A 17123-nucleotide genomic window follows, 5' to 3' on the forward strand; every position below is an offset into this window, starting at 1 on the left:
TCACACAGTTAAACAATAATAGAATACCAATTTAAATTTATTATAAATGTTTTTGAATATTTTTGAAACTTTCAAATATTGATTTCAATTACAACAGAATACAAAGTGTACAGTGTTCACTTCATATTTTTATTACAAATATTTGCACTGTAAAAAAAGTGCAAGCTATAAGTCAAAGCATGAAGGGGCATACGAATGTTTAACATATCTGGCATGCAAATACCTTGCAACTGTGCTGCGTGAACATCTGTTCTCCCTTTCAAGTGACATTGTAAATAAGAAGGTACAGGAGTGTCTCCTGTAAATGTAAACAAACTTGTTTCTCTGAGTGATAGGCTGAACAAGAAGTAGGACTGAGTGGACTTGTAGGCTGTAAAGTTTTACATTGTTTTGTTTTTGAGTGCAGTTATGTAACAAAAATTCTACATTTGTAAGTTGCACTTTCACAATAAAGAGATTTCACTACAGTACTTGTATGAGGTGAATTTAAAAACACTAATTTTGTTTTTTAAAGTGCAAATATTTGTAATAAAAAGCATATTAAGGAAGCACTGTACACTTTGTATTCTGTGTTGTAATTGAAATCAAAATATTTGAAAATGTAGAAAATATATATAATTTAAATTGGTATTCTATATTGTTTAACAGTGCAATTAAAACTGTGATTAACTAGATTTTAAAAAGTCACGATTAATTTGTTTTGTATTAATTGCTTGAGTTAACTGCAGTTAATTGACAGCCCTAGAATAAACTATTGCTTGTAAAATTTCCCTGGGCCTAGAGCAGACAAGGCTTCAGTTGGCATGTCCTGAATTGATAGGACAAGTCACACTTCTTTGGTGCTATTTAAGCTTGTTGGTGTGTTTGCACATTGACAGTTTCCATCACAACCAGAAGAGCTAGATAACTGTCTTTAGCATTGTCCTTTCCTTAAGCTATTTTGGAAATATCTCACTGGTACTGCTCAACCAATGGGAGTAACTGTGGGAGTGAATTTCAAGTGACTGCCACCATTTTAGGCAGTGTCTAACCCCTCTCTGAACAGATCTACACAACCATGGTTGTCTATAGTGATAGACTCAAGGAACTCAATCTGTTTAGCTTAACAAAGAGAAGGTTAAAGGGTGACTTGATTACAGCCTGATGACATGGGGGAACAAATATTTGATACTGGGCTCTTCAGTCTAGCACAGGGGCAGGCAAACTTTTTGCCCTGAGGGCCACATCTGGTTTCTGAAATTGAATGGAGAGCTGGTTAGGGGTGGCTGTGCCTCCCCAAACAGCCAGTCATGACCCAGCCACTGCCCCGTATCCGACCCCCCACCCACTTCTTGCCCCCGATGGCCCGCCCGGGGACCCCTGCCCCATCCACACACACCCCTGCTCTTGGTCTCCTGACTGCCCCCGGACTCCCCACCCCTAACTACCCCCCGTTGCCCCATCCAACCCCCACTCCTTCCTGACTGCCCTGGACCCCTCGCCCCTAACTGCGTCCTGCCCCTAACTGCCCTCCCCCCAGGGTGACTGCCCCCCCCCCCCGTTCACTGTCCCCTGACCACCCTAACCCCTATCCATGCCCCTGACCGCCCTAACCCCTATCCATGCCCCTGACCACCCCCCAAACTCCCCTGCCCTCTATCCAACTCCCCTTGCCACGTTACCGTGCTGCCTGGAGCACCGGTGGCTGGCAGCGCGGCTGCACCAGGACATGCAGCCGCGCAGCACAGAGCCCAGCCTGACCCGGTGCTCTGCAGCCCCGCCGCCAAGCGCTGTGGGGAAGAGGGGTCAGGAGCGCAGGGACTGGGCAGGACAGTCCTGCGGGCTGTAGTTTGCCCACCTCTGGTCTAGCAGATAAATGTATAATGTGATCCAGTGGCAAGAAGTTGAAGCCAGGCAAATTCAGACTGGAAGTAAGGTGTAAATTTGTAACAGCAAGTGTAATTAACCATTGCAGCAATTGATGAAGGGTCGTGGTGGATTTCTCTATCAGTGAATTTTTTAAATCAGGGTTGGATGTTTTTCTAAAAGGGATGATCTAGAAATTATTTTGGGGAAGATCTATGACCTGTGTTATACAGGAGGTCATACTAGATTATCACAATGGTCCTTTCTGGCCTTGGAATCTATGAATGTGATTTAAATGCTGACAGCTTGGCTAGCACATACAGTTTTGCTGTAATAGTGGGAAATCCTTAAAAGAACTTCAAGCTGATATTGTAGGCAAAGCCTAGGGAAATTAAAGGTCAAATCCTGTAGGAAACAGCTAAACTTGTCAGGTATCCATGGGGAACCTGAAGTTCTTGGGATTTGGTTTGACCCCATTTTTCTTCTCTGAACCATAGGTAGCCCCACCCTTTCCTGTTTTTGACAAAACATCCTTGCTCGTGAAACTATCTACTCTCCTTAGCATCCTGCAAGCTAGAGCCTGCACAGAGTGAAAGAATGAATGTAAACACACCCAACCTCTAATTCTCCTTGGTACTTGAACAAAATACTCCTCTGTGCGTGAGCACACGTGTTGAAATAAAATCTGCCTTCCCGGCCCACGTAAGAACTATTTACTTCTGCTGATTGCATAAATGCAGTGGGTTTCCCTCCGACCCCAACAAGCCTGTGAATTTTTATGTTGTTCAGTGCTTCCTGATTTCACTGTCTTGTTTCTGGTTTGGAAAGGGTTATTAGAGAGAATATCACACAACCATTAATTGCCATTGTGCATTATGCCTCATGGTAAACTGAGTGGCACTCTTAACATGGATTGGTTGTTAAAGACAGAGTTTCAAAGGCCCAAAGAGCTGCCATTTCATATCTGGGCTCCTTACTGAAACAGCAGTCTGTTTTTATTGACTTATGGTAAAACTACTTAGGACAACAAATAGGTTAAAGCAGTGGTCCCGAACCTTTCTGTTGTGATAGCATATTCATGTTCCCAGAAGAGTGTGGCAGGCACTGGACGACCAGCCTCCGAAATGCCCCCGAGAAGCATCATCATCAAGAAGCGCCGCCGCCGAGAAGCAGCGGCATTTCAGTGGCAACACTTCTTGGTGGCGTTTTGGCGGCGGGTTGTCTGGTGACCATGCTCCCTTGTCAGTAGGCAGGCGCACATAAATGCCCCGGTGGGCGCCATGGCACCCGCGGGCACCGCGTTGGGGACCACTGGGTTAAAGGGATGCTATTGAGAATCATAGGACGTTTTTGGTTACTTTCTTAGAACATGTCTTATTTCAGTGTCTTGCTGATAACTTCAGTAAGGGCCATAAAGCAAACGTGGTTTAAATCACAAAATGCAACTGCACTGGCTTTAACTGTGCAATAAACAAAAGAACACTCATCCATGTCCTTCAGTCTGTTCCCAAAGTTCTGAAAATAGGGTTTTCCAGCTTTGTTTCCAAGTCTATGCTTGCGTCCTCCAATTAAGAATAGTGTACAGTTTCACAAGGACACATGCCCAGAAGTGAATTTGCATAAATTGCATACATACACAGAAGCCAACACTGAAGCAGGGAGTTGTAAATCTACACAGAAACAACTCAGAAGCACATAGCTTTAGTTTGAGCTAAACAGTTTCATTTTAAGTTTTAATCTATATTGCCCTGGGCGTTCCTTAACTATCACATTTTTGGTAGCTTGTTGAGCCATTGCTGTAGAAATCTGTGTGGTTTTTATGCTATAGTCATAGTGGCTAGTTTAGCTCTCCTAAAAATGTAGTCCTCTCTTGCAAATGCAATTTTGAAACAGGAATTAGGGAGTAACATCCAACTTTTTATCTCAGTTCAAAATAACAGCTGTGCTTTCGCAAATTGATTGTGGAGTCAGTTACTGTTCATTTTGACCATTTTCACTTAGGAATCTCCAGCAACTTGTTTTTGGTTCTCTTTCAGGATTGTTGCTACATTGACTTTAATACTTAGGAAATGGAGGCCTTCACACCGGAATTGTGGAGTGCCTTCTGTATTCCAGAAGTGTTTTTCTTCAGATTTTACCTTTGACAGGAGGTTTTTTCTTTAAACCTGGGCTTGCATTGGGAGTCTCATTTGGCTGAACCTGGAAATGCAGAGAAGCTAAATCATTGGGTAAAAAAAGCCCTTTTGTCTAGTAGAGTTGTAATTCACTTTGGTTTTACTTCCCCAAATTGTTAGTGGATAATGGATGCCTGTTCTCAACTCATCAGTGGGGACTCTGGTTATGGTAAAATAACAAGAAACTTGGTTTTGGCATGGTAGCAAAATTCTTGAATGCATCTTCTCTTCTCTCCCCAGTGCTTAGACATTTTCTCTCAATAAACAGCAGTGCAATAAAAGGGAATCTAAAATGACACAACTGCTACTAATGTGTCATTCTACATATTGCTCTTAACCTGTTGTCCTTCCCTGTAAAATGTCTCACTTATTGTTGTCAAATGTGATTGATACAGTTTAATTGTATAATGTATCATTTTGACAAATCTCAAATGCTTAGCAGTTAGTGGTGGAAATGTTACCATAAGGTGGTGAGGGAAGCTGGGCATAGCTGAGAAGACTTGGAGGGTTGTGATGGTAAGCATTGACATTGGAAACAGCTCAAGAGCTATTAGCAGTGGGCAGTGTGGAAAAGGTGGATTGTAATTTGAGCTCTGTTTCACAATGGAAGACAGTAAGGTGGGCGGAGTCCTACAGAGAGGTGGTCAGGTTCAGCCCCTTCAGAGATAAGTGAAGGTGTGAAAGAAGAATACCAGAATTACTGCAGCAGAGAGAGGGATTGCAGAGGGAAGGGCCTCAGACATCAGTGATTTTTTTCCCTCCAAGTGAGAAACAATCTCCAGGAAATATATAAGAGGCAAAATAAGTAATGAAGGCACAAGCAACGCTTGAGCATCCTTTGCCCCATGGGCATCTGCCACTCAGTCAGTAATTTTGTGTTAGTTTATTCTTCTGATTTGCCATGGTCACAAATGTAGATCCTGATTAGCTGACTCCCAGCAGGTATCTTTGATCACTACCTGCCTCTCTGAAAAGAGTTAAAATAAATAAGACCCCGAGCAAATCAAACAAAAAGCAGTGTACCCCAAACAGTTTTTATAACCTGATAAAGGAACAGAGCTAGATTTCCATGAACTCCACTGGGGATCTTACTATTGCCAGATGTTACTGTAATGGGCAACAGTATAAAACTCTTAGAATGCTTGAGTAGTTTTAAATGTTTGGTTTACCTAAGCGCGCTGCTCAGTGGTAGAATTAGATCTACTGTGTTAAGCATGGCATAAGACTGATAATAAACATGATGAATAATCCTGTTAGCTTTTTGTCTGAGATTAATTTTAGGACTACAGATTCTCTGCTCTTAAAGGAACATGCAACTAAGGAGACCCACTTCAGCCATCTCTTACTGTGTGGTCCGAGAATTGTCTACACTACAGCCATATTTACACACAGTTATTATAAGCATTACTTCTGCAGTCAGTGTCTAATACCCAAGTGACAGAGGATGTCAGGGCTACAGCTCGCTCTCTCTCTTTCTTAACATGCATTAGTTGAGAGCATTCTTTTTGGCAAGGCTAAAGACTTGCATGTTTGGATACCATTCTCAGTAAAAATGTAAGTTACTGTTTTTTATATGCCTGTTAGGTATCAGTTATGTTGAACAGTTATCTGACTGGGATTGCTGGTTTTAGTTATTTCTGTTGGGTGCTCAGTATTGTAGGTTTAAACAGTTTAAAAATAGATATTCATTATAGACAACTAAATATTGACAGATTTTATAAGTGCTTGTATACAAATGCTAGAAGTCTAAATACTAAGGTGGGTGAACTTGAGAGCGTGGTATTAAATGAAGATATTGCTATAATAGGCATCACAGAAACTGGATGGAATGATAACAGTGAACAGTATGATACCAATGTACAGAATATATGGGAATGACAGAGTAGGTCACGCTGGTATGGGAGTGGCACAATATGTGTAGGAAAGAAGAGTCAAATATAATAAAAATCGAAATGAATCAAACTGTACCATAGAATCTCTATGGATAGAAATCCCATTCTTGAATAATAAGTGTATAGCAGTAAGAATATAGTACCGATGACTTGATCAGGATGGTAACTGATTGTGCAATGCTCAGGGAGATTAGAGGGGCTACAAAAACAGAAAACCCTATAATAATGGGGTCTAAATTAGCTATTATCACTCAGGAAAGAGATCTTGGAGTCATTGTGGATAGTTCATTTCAATGTGCAGTGACAGTCAAAAAAAACTAACAGTGTTATGAACCGTTAGGAAAGGGATAGATGATAAAGCAGAAAATATAATGCCACTATATAATTCCATGGTACACCCATGCCTTGAATACTGTGTGTAGTTCTGATTGCCCCATCTCAAAAAAAAAAAAAAAAAATTAGAAAAGGTACACAGAAGGGCAAAAAAATGATTAGGGGTATGGAACTGCTTCCATATGAGGAGAGATTAGAAATGCAGGGACAGTTCATTTTGGAAAAAGAGATACAAAAGGGGGATATGATAAAGGACTATACAACCATGAATGGTGGAGAGAAAATGAGTAAGGAAGTGTTATTTACCCCATACACAAAACACAAGAGCCATGAGTCCCCCAGTGAAGACAGTAGAATTAAAACAAACATAAGGAAGTACTACTTCACACAATGCACAGTCACACTCTGGAACTCATTGCCAGGGGATGTTGTGAAGGCCAAAAGTATATCTGGGTTCAAAACAGAATTAGGTAAGTTCATAGAGGATAGATCCATCATTGACTTTTAACCTAGATGGTCAGAGGTGCAGCCACATACTCTGGGTGTTCCTAAACCTCTGACTTGAAGAAGCTGGGACTGGAGGACAGAGGATGGATAATTCGATAAATTGCTCTGTTCTCTTCATTCCCTCTGAAGCATCTGGCACTGGCCACTGTTGGAAGATGGAATACTGGGCTAGATGAACCATGCTCTGAGTCAGTATGGCCATTCTTATGTTGTTCTTTGCTGTATTCTCTCCATGAGGTGGAATTTGTGCAGGCTAATAGAGAAAGCCACAATAACTTCCTGTTTGGTGGTTTTTCTTGTAAATCAGTTAAGTGGATCAAAGCCTTATCACAACAATATGCAGTGGGCAAAGCCTTATATGACACAAACATTGCTACGATCCAACCAGTTGTAGGGTTGTGCTTGGCTCTCTGGTAGTTGCAAAATGAATGAATAATCCAGTAGAAAATGTCATGATGTCAAAACAGTGGTTGAATCCATCATACCATCCAGGGATACATGCCGAAATCAAATTAGCAACATGCCAAATCACTCTCCAACCAAACTAAACAAACATGGATTACTTTTCTTCTTGAATGCTGCCAGTTTTTGTCTCTAGTGGATTGAGAAATCAACTTTCTGTATCCTCCATGAACAGCCTACCACAAGTAGTTCAACTCTGGAGATTGATCATAGGCACTAACTCCATGGGTGCTACAGGGCTTGAGCTCCCATGGGGAAAAAAAATAGTGGGTGCTCAGCACCCACCAGCCACAGCTGATTGGAGGTGTTGTTAAACAGCTGATTGGAGGGTCCCAGACAACTCAGGTGGCTACAGTTGTGGAGACAAAGGGTCTGGCAGCTGCTGACTTGTTTCCTGAGCCCGTTGTCTGTCTTTTTCAGGTGGACTAATTATTATTAACTCAGACAGCATCTGAAGCAAACACTGCCTAGAGACTAGGTCAGAAGGGAAAGGGAGATGAAAATATATAGGGATCTGTATGTGTGTTGCAACTTTTCCCATATCAGTGCTGTAATGTAGGCAAAGTTTAACTTCCAAACACAGCATGAATCTTTAAGAGCTAAGCAGTCTGAAATTGCTGAGGGTGTCAGTTGCTGAATATGGAAGTGAGTGGGTGCGATTTTTGAGGTGGGAAGGCCACACATGCCCACATGTCAATAGTAATACATTTACATGCATTTTGATCCAGCGGATGTTTTATGGAATCTCTTATGGATTATTCCTCCAAGCACAGTGCTTACACAGGTATTCTGATAGAGGAATAGGGTTGCTAAGGGCAAGATAAAAATAATTGTCACGGAACAGTTTTACTCATAAAAGGCCACTGTGTGTAGAACTAACTTCCTGATTAGACTGAGCTCCTTGGAAATAGAGATGTTTCTGTACCAGGTTTTCCATCTGGCTAGTATATTTTGAACAGTGAAGCATTTGTGTGGTGATAATACTTGAACATCTTCCATATAAAGAGCTCAAAGTATTTTATGAATGGTAAATTTCAGAGTAACAGCCGTGTTAGTCTGTATTCTCAAAAAGAAAAGGAGTACTTGTGGCACCTTAGAGACTAACCAATTTATTTGAGCATAAGCTTTCGTGAGCTATAGCTCACTTCATCGGATGCATGAATGGTAAAGTAATTCCTTCCTTAGAGACATCCTGAAACTTATCTTTATTTTTACAGTAGGCTATTGAAACACAAAAAGATAAATTGAGTTTACCAAGAGCACATATGGTAGAGTGGAGAATAAACTCCACAAGTTCTGACTGGGGTCAAGATGGTGATGTTGTCTATATGGTTCCTTTTTTGGACCTGTTGAACTAGCACACTTTACATGAAAGCTATAGTTCCAAGAAATTATAGGATTCCTGGATCTTTCTCGAATTGTTTTATTTTGTAGGTAAAAACAGTCTGCCCCTGCTAGCTTTTGGGTCTGTCTTTTTGGTCTGTTTTCTAGTGCCTAGCATAATGGGATTCTGGTTATTTACATGGGCTCTTAGACACTATGATGATGCAAATAATAATTTAAGTGTGATGTAACTTCCCAACCAAGGTATCCCTGGAGATACACATATGCATCATAATCTGTTACTGGAATAGTCCCAGAAGCAATGAAAGGATTGTACATGTAATCAGTCCCCATAGGAAATGCCTCTGGAGTGTGTAGTTACTGCATAGCATTCAAAAGGCAGAGAGACTGTGGCCTAACTTCAGTTGTAGTGGAGAATTTCCAGTTTTTTCTTTTTGTGGTCATTTAAATTTAAGCTGAAAACACATGTTCCAATCCCCTGGTGGGATGTGTCTTAGAGGTCTAAGTCTGTCTAAAAACACCTACAATCTGTGTGAAATAAGAGTCAAATCTTGCCATGATTATCTTTAGTGTTTCATCTTTCTGAGGTAGATAAGCTGCCTGGAACTGATGTGCCCTTTTTCCAATGGCACTTTAAGCTGAGGATGTGTGGATGTTAAAGATCTGTCCTCAGCTGCAGCCTGTCAGGATTATGTTATTTCCTTGAGTTAATTTGTGTAGTGTTGGATCTCTGAGCATTGTGGAAGTGGTAATCAGGTTCATGAGGGTCTTGCTGCGCTTTAAAACCTTCCATTAGGCAGCCTACAGTTGGGGAAGTTTAACATGATCCTTTCAAAGCTGAGAGAGCCACCTTTAGAATCACTCTGGAATGCTGTTCTCTAGATTTTTGCTTCATGGCAGCAGCTTCAGTATGCATGGTGCACATACTTTAGGTTTCAGGGTTTGGGTGATGCTGCAGTACACATCATAAGCCTAAGGTGTTGCTATGGACTCCTGCAGGCCTTCCAAAGGTGGTGTCAGAATTCCACCTTAATAAATCATCCTGCTAAGCTTTTGCTGCACCTGCATGCCCATCCACAAACACAGCTTCTAAAAAAACCTTAACTTTTTTTCATCTGGAGAGGATTAAAGATCTGAGAACATCCATCCAGCTCTTGAGTAATTTGATAATAGTGCAGTAGGTCAAGCAATCTCCAAGAAAACCATGTTTAAATAGCTATCTGCTTGCATCTTCTTGGTAGGTCTACAACTCCAAGCTCATGTTAAAGCTTATTGAGTCAGAGGAATGTCAGCTTCCCCAGCTAGCCTTTTGGAAGGGAACAAGTTGGAGGCCAGCAGGGCATCTGCGTAACTTTCAAAACACTATATTGCTTGGACTGACCAAATCTACATTTTGCTCATTGCAATCTGTGTCAAGTTCCAAGTTCCCCAACATTCCCAGGTCTGTGAAATCAGTGGGTTCCAATTGTGGTGATGGGGAGTTTGAGATATTTTGTATGTTGTGCTAAACTGTTCTCACTTTTCACCCCTTTTTTGACTTGCTTATTGAAGTTTGTGGAGGTCACTTTTGTTCCCTACTTGCTTGCACAGAGTGGTTTTCTCTGGATTTTTGTTAGCTACTAGCTGTGTAAATCTGTTAATTTCTGAGCTGAAAACAGTGCTGGGGAATGATTAAATTGATCTATTTTGATTGAAATTTTAAAAAATACAAATTATAGGAATTTGTAAACATCCTCTCAAAACAAAGGCCTAAATTACCAAACAATACAATGGAATGAAAGCTACGGGACAATTTTAGGATGACTGAAAATTTTATACTGAATTCCTCTCTGGAGATTGTGATACCAAACTACATAATAAATGCCTCTTCTGGGAGGACTGTTCTTCCTTCTTCAGGTGCAGATTGTGTATGTACAAAGGTCTTGAAGTGTGGCTCTTTCTTTATGTGGGTGGGGAACTTCCTGGCAAGTGGTTGAGGAGTTGTGATTTGGATTACGGAGCCCCTAGTATACAACTATAATTTATCATGTGCTACCGAAACAGATTTTTGGGGGATACTGGTATTGCATTACACCCCCATCTGTTTGCTGTTGCCAGTGTCATGGCTTTGTAGCTTAGGATATGTCTACACTACAAATAAAAAACTGGCTGGCCCATGCCAACTGAGTTTGGGGACTCTGTGTGGGGGGAGGGTTAAGAGAGCCTGAGCCCAAACGTCAACACCACGATTAAACAGCTCTTTACTCCAAACCCCATGAGCCCGAGTCAGCTGGCACAGACCATCCGCAAGTGTCTAATTACAGTATAGCCATCCGCACAGTATGTTCTTGACCCTTCTGTTGAATGTTTAAATCTGTCAATAGGCAGCTGAATTTCTTTCCTTACAAGAAGAGATTTTTGGGCCCCTATGAAAATTAGGAAGACTCAGTGGCTTACATAGACATTGCAATGACAACTTTGTATCCGCATTGAATTAGTTGTCTTCATTGCTTCTTGTGCTAACCTGCTGTAGTGTTGCTGTGTGTCAGTACCTGTCATGCTAAATGTCTAGGTGTAGGGTGAAGCAAGAAAAGTGTGTGTGTTAACACACAGCACTTAGGAAAAAGGTACAAGACCTACAGAAGAACAAAAACAATAAAAACCCTAACTGCAGTCACTGGGTAGTCAAGTGGTTATTGTGTCCTGCTTGTGCATCCTGTGTGTGAGGGGAGCACCTGTATGTATTTCAGCACCTGCTATTTCATTAGGGTCTTTTGGCTGAGATTATCATCCTCTTGCATGTGAATAATGTACAGATGATGTATTTTGCTCATCTCTTTGGTAATGTTGATAATCTGCCATCTATTGTGACGACATGCCTGTGGATTTTTAGGATCTAGAGAGAACTGAAAGCAAAATCAAGATTGGTGGTTTTTTGTTTGATATTTTTTCTTCCACAGCTGAGGGTATTGAACTGGCCAATAACAAACCAACTTTCTGGTATTTTTGTCTAATATTTTATTGCCAATTCTAAACTTGGGGCTGACCTGCATTATTTCTTCCACAAGTTCCTGTAGTTTTCAGTGGCAGTCTTGCATATGTTGCATAGCATCCGGTGAAGTGAGCTGTAGCTCACAAAAGCTTATGCTCAAATAAATTTGTTAGTCTCTAAGGTGCCACAAGTACTCCTTTTCTTTTTACGGATACAGACTAAACAGCTGCTACTCTGAAATGTGTGACCTTGAAGAAGAAAATGTGATTTTCTTCTATAAACTGTCTACTACTCCATATATAAAACTAGTCAGTGTTCAAAACAGAGCTGTCTGCAGTGTGGCTAAAGCAGTGCTTCAAGCTCATGACATAATGGGCTTCTTGGGCAGGATTGGGAGGGAGAGCTGGGGGTCATGAGCCTGGAATGGGATTTAGTAGTGGAATAGAAGGCAAATTAAGGAAAATAACTGTATGGTGCCCCAGGCTGACACATAATGCAGTTAAAAATAGTCAAAACAGACATAAATCAAAATGGGAAAAGCCCAAATCAAAGCAGCATGACTCCATATGTAAGGAGTGGGCCATACCCAGTGCCAACTCCTGTGTTTTCAGTTTCGAGGCTGAGCCAGATAATCTAGGGGAAATAAAGTACTACGGTCCCTCGCAGCAAAGGTGCAGTCACCTGCTGATCAGAGGCACTGTGACAGAAACTCTAAAAGCTGGGTGATATAAGTATGTGTTCCTTTCCCCTGGGGGTGTGACTCCAGACTGAAGTATCTAATATATAGCCACATTCCGAATGGGAAATATAAACAGGATGGTGTGAAATGCTTAAATGGATGTAGCTTTGTCATCTTGTTCTGCAGTCATATGTTTTCTTCAGTGTTTTTCCAACTCACGCCTTGCTGCCAGAGTCAGTATTAATAATGCATGACTTTTTTTTTTTTTGGTGCTTCCTTCCCAGCGTCCCTTTCAGCTACTGAGTCAGAGAAGTCTGTTATAGCAGCAGTCTCCAAAGCAGTGAAATCCCTCTGCAGTGCTGAAGTGCAGTCATTTATCATGCAGGGTTAGTCTGCAGGAAGCCCTTCCCTAGATACTCCAGCTGGAGATACAAATGCCGAAGGTACATTGCTGTCTCTCCAGCGGATGGTTAGAGAGCCCTGCATACTGTGTAGGCGAGTGTATTCAAGAAGAACCGCTATGGTGTATCTGATTAAAAGATACAAGTTGTCTCCTTCTTTGTTTTAAAATTGTCCTTTGAAGTTTTTCTTTACGCCTATCTGTAGGATTGTTCGTCAGTTTCTGGGCTCTTCAAGGTCATTGAGATAACAAAACCCACATAATATACTAAGTTTGTTAAATAAATTTAAATCCTTTCAGTAGCTGTCAATGTCTGGCTGACAGCATTAACCAGCATCAGTACTGATAATGCTGCATAGAAGCTTGGATTTATTTCCATTTCCCAGCTCACATGATTAGACTCAGGTTAACTGGGTGTGGTTACTGCAACGTGGGAGCAGTATTTATGTAGCTGCAATATTTACACTTGGAAAACTGTTTGAGAAGCAGGGAGGAGTATGACTCTTCAGGACCTCAGATTTCAAAGTACCTCAGACTTTAAAGTGTGTCTTCCATTCAAAACACTTCACTGCAAAAATACCTAGCATGCAGTTACATTCCTGAGGGCAAGTCTACACTACAAAATTAAGTCGACCTAAGTAACTTTGACTTACAGCTACCACAGTAATTAAACTTGCTTTGCATGTCCACGCTACGCTCCATGTGTCAACTGTTCATGTCCTCACCAGGAGTGCTTGCATCTATTTAACTATCAGTTTGGGGCATTGTGGGATGGCTTCTGAAAGGCAACAACAGTCAATGTAAGCAATGCAGTATCTACACTGACATTGCGTTGACCTAACTACGTTGACTTAAGCACTATGCCTCTCGCGGAGGGGAGTTAAGTAAGTGTAGTGGGTGAGTTACATCGATGAGAGCTGCATTTTAGTGTAGACACTTAGGGTATGTCTATACTACCCACCCACCGGATTGGCAGGCAGCAATTGACCCCCGAGCGCTCTCCCATCGACTCTGGCTCTCCATCTCGGTGAGAGGCGCAGGCGGAGTTGACAGGGGAGCGGCAGCCGTCGACTCGCTGCGGTGAAGACACCATGGTGAGTAAATCTAAGTACATCGACTTCAGCTACGTTATTCATGTAGCTGAAGTTACGTATCTTAGATCGATTTGTCGTGTCCCCGTCCCTCCCTCCCTCCCCCAGTGTTGACCAGGCCTTAGAGTTAGGTTGACATAAGGCAGCTTGCAAACTCTGTAGTGGAGACTGAAGGCTGAGAACAGATGCCTTATATACAACATTTTGGTGCAAAAGCGATTTCCTTTTAAATAGGCCTATTCTGAGAATAGAGCCTTCTTTTGGATGGGAAACTTACACTTCATTTATCTGAGGCCTCAAAAAATATACTGTGCTTATTTTGAAAGTATTTAATTCTCTATGTGCCTGTTTAGCTACTTTCAGACTTTAATTTATAAACAAATTTGTACCTTTGTCAACAGATCTGTTAGGTACTGATGCATGCGTCAATACATTATCTGCTGACTTAGTGCAACATTGTTGTGAGTCATTATCTTTTTATTATTTCTGCTAGTTCTTCTGAGCCAACTGTCACAACTGTCAGTGAACTGGATTTTGCCCCTTCTTCTGCATGATCAATAGAGTTGGTTGTTAATTTCCACTCAATTATAGCTTGTGCAGCCCCAATGAAGATATTAGCTTTACGTGACAGATAGAGAGGACATAATTTGGCCTGCAGAACCTTTGCTGGTGAAGAGTGAGAAGAAAAGACCCCAGCTTGGTTCTTGAAGGTAAACTGAGTTCATTGTTGCAGAAATTACTGAAGCATGGAGCTCTCTTCAGAATAGAATTGTACTGTAAGGACAGAGATGCTAAAAACATGTTAAGTGACCTGCAGGGGGGAAAAAGAGGGGTTGTGCCTTATTTCTTTAGAAGTTTAAAAAGAGAGAATTTGTGATTATTTTTACCAGTAGAAACCCATCTTGTCCAGTTTGGAAGACCCTAACTGGTGCACTGTTGAAAGGATGACCTCACAAGAGCCAAAGAAATGAAGGGTAAGCAACTGAGAGGGCGAGGGATTTTAGTCAGATTGCTTAAAACAGACTTTTATGAGTTTGTGTTCTATCATTTATTTAATGTCCGTGACTGACATTGGAATCCCCAGAGTGGACTGTCTCCCTGCTCCTCAGCCTGTATGCACCTCACAACATGGAAGAGGAGCTAAAAGTCAGCTAACTCTGCTTGCACACCAGCATCCCTGGGGTTTCTGGAAATGCGGTAGAAGAGAAAGACTTAGGCATTGTCCACACTAGAAAGCTGAACTGCTTTAACTGTACCAAGACAGCCGTACGCTTCTCCTAGTGTGAACACAGTCCTTGGGATGAAGGTGTTTTACACATCATAGCTATTTATGTACAGGAAGGGGAATGTTGCACTGGTATAAAGCATCTTTATACTGGTTCAACTGTGTCCATACCAGGGCTTTTAGTGATATGACCATTTTGATTAAAAAAAATCATGCCCCTAACCAACATAGTTTTTACCAGTACAGCTTTTACGTGGAGAACAGGCCTTACTGATGATATCTTAAAAATGCATAATTTTTGCTTTCAGTTTTCCCCTCTATTAAATACCAGCTGCTTTCTGTATTGATTAGTTTATACTTGGAAAGAGAACAGTATCAGGCTGAAAGTTACATGCCCATAAAAATCCCACTCTTTATCAATAAAATTGTGGTCCCCCTTTGCCCCTCATTGTATTCAGTGAATCGGTTGGAAATCCTAACTAAGAGGTAAACAGTGGAATCCCTAATGTTGACCAAGCTAAGAGACACCAAAGAGCCATTGAGACCCCAGTCACTGAAGGAAGTAGTCTATAGGCAATCTATGTTGCCTGTGCTGAGATGAATCTGAATCTTTTCATTGACTGCTGTCTCTTGCAGACATAGATCACATTTTTGTAGGATTATAAAAGAAATCCACAATCTAAACCTCCTTGGAGCAGATGCACTGAATTGTGGTGTTTTAGTAAACGTTGAAACCTCTGCTCAGAATTGTTTGCTCAGCACTTCCTCCTTTGCAGTAATATGCAGGTGACTTTCTCAGGTGTAGTTTCAAGTAGTAAGATGGCTTCCGTGCTTTCCTGGCAGCAAAATAAAACACCACCTATGACTAGCAAGACGATTGACTTGCTTCTCAGCTAACAAGATTTTGGTGGATTATGCTATGTATTTAATCAAGGGATAAGCTCATTGCCTTATTTGAAATGGATCAAATCCCTGAAAATGCCAGCTCTGAGACTAGCTATCAAGCTAAAGTATTTGACTGCATTTTAGCAAAGGGAGTAACTGGGGACAGCCTTCCTTTATTTTTAAGTATAGTATTAGAGCATCAAGGTTGCATCTTTCTCCTGTTATAGCAGTTGCAGCAGTTTTGTTAGAGTTGCAGTCTTTAATAATGTCAGACAATAAGAATTCCTCTGAAATCTTATGCAGCATCTGGGTACTTTGTATGATTTTTGTAACTGCATTGGGACACAATCATTTGATTTTAAATCTAGAAGTAACTTAGTCTGTTAACCTCAATACATTGTTAAATGCGTTTTTTGTTTTGAAGCCAAACTTTTTTTTTAAACTTTCCATAAGTATAGTGGACCTTGCTTACAGGAAAATCTGCTGTAGTGAAGTAGACCAGAAGTTTGAAATTGTTTTGGGTCATAGGTTTACTCTGCAGTTTTAGTTCTGATGTTCTGTAGGGAATGTCTTCCCAACAGGAAGTTTCTATTAGATTGTGAAAAATAAGTGACCCATTTTTTTGACAAGGGGCACCAAGCTGTTGGCACAATCATCCATGTGATTTAAAAAATAAAATAAATCCTTCAAAAAATTAGAAGTGGTGTGAATCCAACAGTGAAACTTTTTAACAAATTTCAAGCTGGAGGACTGAAAAGGTTTAGAAAAAAAATGCATATTGAAATGTCACTTTTATTTTTCACCGTGACAGGTTTCAGAGTAGCAGCCGTGTTAGTCTGTATCCGTAAAAAGAAAAGGAGTACTTGTTGCACCTTAGAGACTAACAAATTTATTAGAGCATAAGCTTTCGTGAGCTACAGCTCACTTTACTGCATCTAATGAAGTGAGCTGTAGCTCACCAAAGCTTATGCTCTAATAAATTTGTTAGTCTCTAAGGTACCACAAGTACTCCTTTTCATTTTTCACCATGTTTCACAATGACTAAAGTAAATAAGGGGAGGATGAGTCATTAGGTGCAGTTAAGATAAACAAAGTTAAAGTTCCATTACCATAAAGGAGCCTTGAAGCTATACTAAGGTTTACTAGGTTAATTGCCTCTGCCTTGAAATCAGAATCTTATATGAAATTTTGAGCTCCATGCCACAGTTGGGTCTCAACTCTTTAGCCCCAGTATGAGGGTTTGACACTTTGGAAGGAGATTTTTTTTGTTTAGATTTTTATATTGCTTTTAGGGAATAAACATGTTTCTGTGAAA

General features: G+C 40.9%; 1 protein-coding gene across 3 annotated transcripts in view; it reads left to right on the forward strand.

Annotated features, from left to right (window-relative positions):
• The window catches only part of B4GALT5 (beta-1,4-galactosyltransferase 5), an 80648-nt gene that overhangs the window by 21737 nt on the left and 41788 nt on the right, over positions 1 to 17123 (forward strand). Inside the window, exons 1-2 of one of the 3 annotated variants that reach the window (XM_048819713.2) lie at positions 14230 to 14408; positions 14589 to 14672. The exons of the other annotated variants lie outside the window; for them this stretch is intronic. Of the exons in view, the coding sequence (XP_048675670.1) occupies positions 14666 to 14672 (7 nt within the window). The 5' untranslated portion in view covers positions 14230 to 14408; positions 14589 to 14665. Of the gene's footprint in view, positions 1 to 14229; positions 14409 to 14588; positions 14673 to 17123 lie in introns of those variants that run through there. 3 annotated transcript variants of the gene reach the window in all.

The sequence above is a fragment of the Caretta caretta genome, chromosome 13 (genome assembly GCF_965140235.1).
Source record: "Caretta caretta isolate rCarCar2 chromosome 13, rCarCar1.hap1, whole genome shotgun sequence".
In the NCBI taxonomy this organism is placed as follows: Eukaryota; Metazoa; Chordata; order Testudines; family Cheloniidae; genus Caretta; species Caretta caretta.